Source organism: Mus pahari, chromosome 19, assembly GCF_900095145.1.
Source record: "Mus pahari chromosome 19, PAHARI_EIJ_v1.1, whole genome shotgun sequence".
Taxonomy (NCBI): Eukaryota; Metazoa; Chordata; class Mammalia; order Rodentia; family Muridae; genus Mus; species Mus pahari.
The window spans coordinates 63812073-63820586 of record NC_034608.1 but is presented as its reverse complement, the minus strand read 5'-3'; the positions used below and the strand labels follow the sequence as shown (position 1 = coordinate 63820586).

Below are 8514 nucleotides of genomic sequence, written 5' to 3'. Positions count from 1 at the left end.
TCGCTTGGAGGCTCGCGAGGGAGGCGCTGGATCCGCCAGATGGAGGCAAGGTCGGTAACTCGGGGCCGGGCGAGCCGAGCCGGCGCCTCCTCTCCCTGTAGGGGGAACAGACAGGAAGAGAGCGGTGGCCCGGCTTCTTGGGGGCAACCGTCAAGACTTCGGGCGAAGGGGCAGGCTCAGCCATGCGGCCCCTTTAAGAGGGGGCGGGGCGCGGCCTGCCGTTTGGCCGGCCTCCTCGCCCTGCCCCCGCCCCCGGGCGAGAGCTGACAGACCAATCGCCCGGGTGGCGCAGGGAAGGCGGGAGAATGCGAACTCTTCGGTAGGGCGATAGGGGCGGGGCCCCGGCCTTATTAGGAGTGAGTGCTGCGCAGGCGCAGATGCGGTCTCTGGCCAAGGGGCGGGGACTAGTCCACTGAGACTCCGACAGGCACGGAGGCTGATAGAGAGGCGAGAGGGTAGCGAGAGGGGGCTTGTCACGGGGATCCGGGCGACCGGGCAGCCCCGGTGGCGTCTGGGGAGTCCCCAGCGGGAGACAGTCAGCGTCGCTGCCTGAGCGCCCGGGCGCCGTCGGCCGCGGGGAACCCCGCTGCTCTCTCTCCCAGCGAGGGAGGGGGCCGGAGGGAGCCCCGGTCTCGCCCCGCCCCTGGGCTTGTTACCGCGGGGGCGGGGAGTAAGGGTTTCTTCTGGGGGGGAGTGGAGATCGGGGGACTCGGCGGTGCCCTCTCGAGCGGCGGCCGTGTCCCCGCGGCGCCGGGCTGCCGAGCGGAGGAGCGGCGGTCGTGGCTGTTGCATGTGTGGCTGCTGGATGCGGAGGCGGCGGCGGCGGCGGCGGCGAGGAGCAGCAGCAGCGGCGGCGGCGGTGGCGGCGGTGGCGGCGGCAGGATGTTAGGGCAGCAGCAGCAGCAGCAGCAGCTGTACTCGTCGGCCGCGCTCCTGACCGGAGAGCGGAGCCGGCTGCTCACCTGCTACGTGCAGGACTACCTGGAGTGTGTGGAGTCGCTGCCCCACGACATGCAGAGGAACGTGTCGGTGCTGCGGGAGCTGGACAACAAATACCAAGGTACTTTTCCCTCTCTCGGGTGACAGTGTGCGTCCGAGTGCACCGAGCGATCTGGTGTGTGGGACCGGGAAGCGGGTGTGGATGTGTGTGGGGGGGAGACGGTACAGCACACTCGCGGCCCTCCCTGACCCTGTCCCTGTCCCTGTCCCTGTCCCGGTCCCGGCTGACGAGGACTTCCGAGGACCGCCCGCCCGTCAGCCCCCGCTGCAGCTCCGGCGGCTGGCTGCAGCTGCCGCGGACGGGAATCAGCCATCTTAAGCGAGCATTTGTTCCGGTGCCCGCCGGCTGGGTGCCGCACACTGTCCTGCCCGGGGCTGGCGAGTGTGCAGCGAGCGGGGTGGCGGGGCTGGACCGGGCTGCTGGGCCTGCTTAGCCCCTTCCTTGCCCGCTGGGGCTCCCTCCGTCTGCGAGCAGATGCATTGGAACGTATGGGGGGGGAGGGGGCGAGAGGACGGCGAAGGTGGACTCGGGAGATGCCTCACCCCCCCCCCACCCCCCTCCGGCTCCCGGCGTGGCGCGGGACTGGGACGATCCGTGCTTCCCTCTCGCCCCGGGGAAAGTTCCGGGCCGCCCGGAGTCTCAGCCCTTCCTCGGCTACTGCCAAATGGTTAAAGGGGAGGGGTTCCCCCCGCAGGGCGGGACGGAGAAGGGGTGTGTGTGCTGTGTGTTGTGTGTGTGTGTATGTGTGTGTATGCGTGTGCGTGTGTGAGAGTGAGTGTGTGGCGGGGAGGGCCCGGCCTAGGGGCGGGGCCCGCAGGTGTGACGTCGTATGGGCGGGTCGCGCGCTCCCGCGGGCGTCGGCCACGGCGGGCTGCTCGGAGGGGTGGAATGAACCGACTGCTGGACCGGACGGTCGGTGGGCCTGGGCGGAGACAGTGTTGGGTGGTGATGTTTCAAATCTCTCCCTAACCCCGGTTAGTGACTCAAGACGCGGGCACTGCCGTGGGGACTGTCTCTGACCCTGGCTCAGCGCAGGTTCCGGGCCATGTGTCACTTCCGGACTTCTGGAGGAAGTGGGTTCGTTGGCTGGGCAACCACCTGGCGTCCTTGCACCCTTGGGTTCCTCCTCCACCAAGTTTAAATGAGGAGAAAAGCTTTTTTTCCCCCTCTTGTCATCAAAGAAACTAGGACAGGGAATTATCTTCAGGGACTGTCATACCTTTCTCCTGCTAGGACGGGAGAAATGGGGATTCATTCAGCCTTTAGTAACCCCTAGTCAAGAAACCGTGTAGACCTAATATGGACCATAAAAACAACTTAGAGTCATTCTGTTTTCCCAGACCATCCCCAGTCCTGTGACTTAATCCTGTAATGCACCCCATGGTGACTTAGCATGTTAGAGCACTTAGGTGTTTTCAATCGACAAACTTCTTTTCTGACTCTCTGTTTATAGTATGACAGTGTTTTCACCAGATTCAAAGACTTAGGAGATAGAAATTTACTTTTATAGACAAAATTTATAGAGATAGTTAATGAATTCAGTTAATTGTGTGGAGAATATTTTATTTCAAAGCTGCCTACTTTTAAAACAACCGTTTTAAAACTGGACTCCTCTCATCCCCAAGGGGTTGAAGTTAGGACTCACACAGGATAGGTAAAGGTCCTACAGTCCACCCTTTAAAAAAATGAACATCATCCTGTGGGATTTTCTGCAGACATGGGGGACATACATGAATGGCAACCTAGCTTCAGAATTCTATGCCAAAATATGTAGTTTTTCTTATCAAAACTGTATTGTATTCTTTGTTTTTTTTCCGAGACAGGGTTTCTCTGTATAGTCCTGGCTGTCCTGGAACTCACTCTGTAGACCAGGCTGGCCTCGAACTCAGAAATCTACCTGCCTCTGCCTCCCAAGTGCTGCGATTAAAGGCATGCACCACCACCGCCCAGCATGTATTCTTTAAAAACACAAAGCTTAGACTATTTTAGGTTGGTAGTGACATAATTTTTTGACAGGGAAATCTATGATACCGGTTACCTGCAATTGTCATAAACTGTTCAGGTAACATGACTAGTAGACAAGACTGAGAGGTTAATGCAAACCAGCTCCATTATGATTGATTTTAATTCCAAGATTAATACACAAATCGTGGTCTAGCTTCTGCATAGGCACAGAGTTGCTAAGCTCAACTTAACAGTTTTATTTTTGTTAGAAGCTTTATATATTTTTGTTTTCTTGTTCCAGATTTTATTTTCACTGATCTTAAGTATTTTCTAGTATAGGGGTCTAATGTAACAGTGCCTTTCAGAAATTATTGCACGGTTCATTAAGTAGAGAAACAAAGAAAAAACACAATTGCTTTAAATATTTATTACAGGATATGGCTATAGAAAGCCTTCATTGTCTCTTCAGCATTTCATAATTTTCTAGAGGAATATTAGCCTTTGAGCTAAAATGTAATATGTGATTTCCAGTGCCTTTTGTACAGTGTATGGAAAGTGTTGCATGATCAGATCTGCATGTTTGGCAGTTCAGAGTCTGAAGGTCTTAATCACTGTTTCCCACCTCAGGTAGCAGTGATTTCATTCTCATGGGTTTGCTCTGGAGACATTTTTTTTCAGTGCTGGATATTGAACCTAGGGTCTCACGCATGTGTAGCAAGCAATAGCAGTCTACCACTGAATTATTCCCAGACTCTCTTTTTACTCTTTATTTTAATAGAGGAGCTCACTGAGTTACCCAGGATAGCCTTGAACCCCTGCGTAGCCCAAACAGCTGTTGAAATTGTGATCCTCCTGCCTCACTTTCTCAAGTAGCTAACATTAACAGCTTGTGGCACTAGGCTTAGCAAGATGAAAGGAAAAATCTCTAGCTCATAATATGAGCTGACTACTTCTTTAAAAATTGTTTTTGTTGGGCTGGTGAGCTGGCTCAGCGGGTAAGAGCACCCTACTGCTCTTTTGTTTTAGTTTTTTTTCCTCACTGTATAGTTAAGGTGTAAAAAAATATAAATTTTTATCTCATCACAGTGTCAGTGTACAAGTATGACACAAGGAATATTTAATGCCGATTATGAGATCTAAAATACTTGAAATGAAGTTTATGTTTTTTTTTTTAAAGATTTATTTATTTATTATATGTAAGTACACTGCAGCTGTCTTCAGACACTCCAGAAGAGGGCATCAGATCTTGTTACGGATGGTTATGAGCCACCATGTGGTTGCTGGGATTTGAACTCTGCACCTTCGGAAGAGCAGTCAGGTGCTCTTACCTGCTGAGCCATCTCACCAGCCCGAAGTTTATGTTTTTTATAATCTTTATTTTGTATCTAACAAGGGAATAGCTGATGTCTTTATTTTTCCCATAGGAAAATTAGGCTCTTAGGAAATGCACTTATATGCCTACTTCAGCAAATTTTTGGATATATTTGGTTGGTTGGTTACTTACACACACACACACACACACACACACACACACACACACACACACACACAGTGTTTAGAAATGTAAAGCTATGGTGTGAGTCTTCTCTACCCTCAGCTCTTGTGGCAAGATTGTCCATCAAGTATTACTACCTGCAGTTTCCAGGAAGAAGGGACTCTAGCAGTGTTGTTCTACTTATTCACTTTTGTTCCCTGCTGTCAGAAAGCCATCATTATGTACTTATTTAACATTTCTGCTCTTTATATTGGAATATGAAGCAGTGATGAGGGATGCAATAGTAATACCATTGGAAGCTAAAACATGGGGTGCTAATGTAATATTGCGATCTAAGAGCTACTGTTTTTTTATTTTTTTAACCCTCATGAAAACAGACCTCTTGCATGTAGAATTATATAATAGTTGGGTAAGAAACAGAACAGATTTGAATGAAACTAAACTTAATTAGATCTTTGACTTGTGAAATTGTACATTCTGGTGACTCAGCCATTGCTTGATTTAAAAGTGTCCAACTTTTAATACCGTTGCATCAGCAGCTTCAGCAAGCATTGACCCAACTGCTGAGTTAGATACAAAGGTAGAATGGTCCAGTGCTGACTTGACTTAATTCTGTAGTGGCTTGGTCACTGGATGCCAGCAACAGCAGATCTACTCTGGAAGTAGTTTTGATTTTCAGAATTCCCCATGTGATTCCCAAATAAAAGAGCCATTTAAAACTAAGTTGTCAGAAAGCTAAGAAAATGCTGACAGCTGTCTTTTTAAAGAGTGTCTAAGGATAGGATATGAAAATTAAGGTAATGTGTCTCTCTGGAGTCATGTAACAAGTCACTGATTGAGCTGTAATTTCTGTAAACACACAATTTAGTATCAATCGGTGGCTGAGTCCGAGAGAACCACCTCAGGTTTTATGGCTGGAAGTTCAGCATGTAAATTTTGTGTATAGAGTTGTTTTGATGTTCAAATAAAGAATCGGCAATAAGGAACTCAGCAAATTCTAAATTTGCATGTCTTATGTAATCCATTTGTCTTAACTTTTGTCATACAAGTCTTATGAAATACTTTTGATTGTTAGCTTGCTATGTTTGTGTGTGTGTGTGTGTGTGTGTGTGTGTGTTCTGTGAAGGTGAGGGACTGATGTCTTAGGTCTTCCTCTATCGCTCTCCACTTTGTGTTTTTGGTTTTGTTTTGTTTTGGAGGCGGGCCTCTCACTGAAGCTAGACTGCCTCTGAGCAGCAAGTCCTGGGGTCCTGCAGCACTGAGCTTACAGGTGCACACAGCCACCCCACGTTTTCTGTGGGTGCTGAGTCCTCATGACTAAGTGGCAAACATTTTAGATAGTAAGCCATTTCCCTTTACTCTTTAAAACTACAGGCGAATGACCCTAGGTTCATGTTCTTGTTAGTTATTTCTTTTTTTTTTCTTTTTTCTTTTTTTTTTTCAAGACAGGGTTTCTCTGTATAGCCCTGGCTGTCCTGGAACTCACTTTGTAGACCAGGCTGGCCTGGAACTCAGAAATCCGCCTGCCTCTGCCTCCCGAGTGTTGGGATTAAAGGCGTGCGCCACCACGTCCGGCTTTGTTATTTTTTTTTTAATTATTTTATTAGATATTTTCTTCATTTACATTTCAAAGGCTATCCCGAATGTCCCCTATACCCTCCCCCTGTCCTGCTCCCCTACCCACCCACTCTCACTTCTTGGCCCTGGATTTCCCCTCTGGGGCATATAAAGTTTGCAAGACCAAGGGGCCTCTCTTCCCAACGATGGCTGTATATATATGCAGCTAGAGACATGAGTTCTGGGGTACTGATTAGTTCATATTGTTGTTCCACCTATAGGGTTGCAGACCCCTTCAGCTCCTGGAGTAATTTCTCTAGCTCCTCCATTGGGGTCTCTGTGTTCTATCCTATAGGTGACTGTGAGCATCGACTTATATAATTGCGAGGCACTGGCATAGCCTCACAAGAGAAAGCTATATCAGTGTCCTTTCAGCAAAATCTTGCTGGCATATGCAATAGTGTCTGTGTTTGGTGGCTGATTATGGGATGGACTCCCGGGTGGGGCAGTCTCTGGATGGTCCATCCTTTCATCTTAGCTCCAAATTTTGTCTCTGCAATGTTAGTTACTTCTAATTGGCGTTGTCTTCGGGTTTCTATTGGAGAGAAAGGAGTTTATTTCAGCTTACAACTCAGTTCCCAGTCTAGATCTGGGGAAAGTCTGGGCAGGACGTTAAGGCAGGAACCAGGAGGCAGGAACTAAAAACATAAACAAACCTGGGTACTGGCTTGCTGCTTGAAGCTGCTCAGTCTTGCTTTCTTATGCATTTCAGAACTACCTGCCCAGGGTTTTGAGGCATTTTCTCAGCTGAGAGTTTCTCTCCCTCAATAACTCTAGCTTCTGTCAAGTTGACAAAAAATTAACCAGAACAACCTTTAAAGTTTTTAAAAATTACTTTTACATGAGTATGTGAGCATATATGGAGGTCGGAGGACAATTTGCAGGAGCCAGTTCTGTATTTCTACAGTGTGGGTCTCAAGGATCAAATTGAGATTGCCAAGTTGGTAGCAAGCTCCTTTACTTGTTATGCCATTTGCCCCTGAGTATACTTTCATATTGGATGATGTAGAATTTGTATGAGAATAAAGTGTTCAGTGTATACATAAATGTACTTTCCTGCTTTAATTTTAACTTGAAAATGATGTATGTGCTAATATGCCATAATCTTTTATTTCCCCCTTTTTAGAAACGTTAAAGGAAATTGATGATGTCTATGAAAAATATAAGAAAGAAGATGATTCCAACCAGAAAAAACGCCTACAGCAGCATCTCCAGAGAGCGTTAATCAATAGCCAAGAATTGGGAGATGAAAAAATTCAGATTGTCACTCAGATGCTTGAATTGGTGGAGAACCGTGCGAGACAAATGGAGCTGCATTCGCAATGTTTCCAGGATCCTGCTGAAAGTGAGCGGGTCTCAGACAAGTCGAAGATGGATTCCAGTCAACCCGAAAGATCTTCTAGAAGACCTCGAAGACAGCGGACCAGTGAGAGCCGTGACTTATGCCACATGACAAACGGGATTGATGACTGTGACGATCAACCACCGAAAGAAAAGAGATCCAAGTCCGCCAAGAAGAAGAAGCGCTCCAAGGCCAAGCAGGAGAGGGAGGCGTCCCCTGTTGAGTTTGCCATCGATCCCAACGAGCCCACCTACTGCTTGTGTAACCAAGTGTCCTATGGGGAGATGATAGGCTGTGACAATGAACAGTGTCCCATTGAATGGTTTCACTTTTCATGTGTTTCACTCACCTATAAACCCAAGGGGAAATGGTATTGCCCAAAGTGCAGGGGAGACAATGAGAAAACCATGGACAAAAGTACTGAAAAGACAAAAAAGGAGAGGAGAGCGAGGTAGTGAAGGCCATTGGGTTTTAAAGGGTTCTTTGTCTTTTATAGAATTGGTTTATGTTCAGAAAATGTTTTAGGGTAACTGCATAAGACTATGCAATAATTTTTAATCATTAGTATTGATGGTGTATTAAAAGTTGTTGTACTTTGTCTGTGACCTTAATTTTCTGCACTGAATTACCAAATATTTTCAGCCAGGTAGTCTCTGTGAAGACCTAATGAAAGGAGCAGGCAGAGAGGCGTATGAACAAACTGCAAGCAGGGTCTCAAGCCACGCCTATTCCACCCCCACTTTCAGCTCCCATGCTGTTTGGGGGGTGTGTGTGGAGGGGTAAACCCAAAAAGTTTTGCTAACATTTTATTTTAGTTCTGTGTGCTTAAGAATTTTATGTTTTGTTGGATTTCTGTGTCAAATTCTCTTGGTAATTTCAAACATGAACACTATCCTGTTTAGAGATTCTCATTGCCGCCATGTCTTCAGACACTTGTTAAATCTCTAGTCTCCCAGAAATTCCAGGAACTAGAGAGAACAGTAACCGTGCTCCCACGTGGACTAGTGCGCTCTTCCTGGAGCATCCTCTGCTGTACTTTGTTGGTAGCTTTCAGTACCTGTCACTTGTAGCATCTGTAAAAGCCCCTGCTTCTTCAGAAGAGACACACCTCATCTA

General features: G+C 47.8%; 1 protein-coding gene across 1 annotated transcript; it reads left to right on the top strand.

Annotated features, from left to right (window-relative positions):
• The first annotated feature begins 277 nt into the window (after positions 1–277).
• Ing2 (inhibitor of growth family member 2) lies at positions 278–8301 on the top strand. Its single transcript, XM_021219179.2, has 2 exons — positions 278–1060; positions 7183–8301. The coding sequence occupies exons 1-2, from the start codon at positions 883–885 to the stop codon at positions 7851–7853; spliced, it is 849 nt and encodes a 282-aa protein (XP_021074838.1). The 5' UTR covers positions 278–882; the 3' UTR covers positions 7854–8301.
• Positions 8302–8514: the final 213 nt, after the last annotated feature.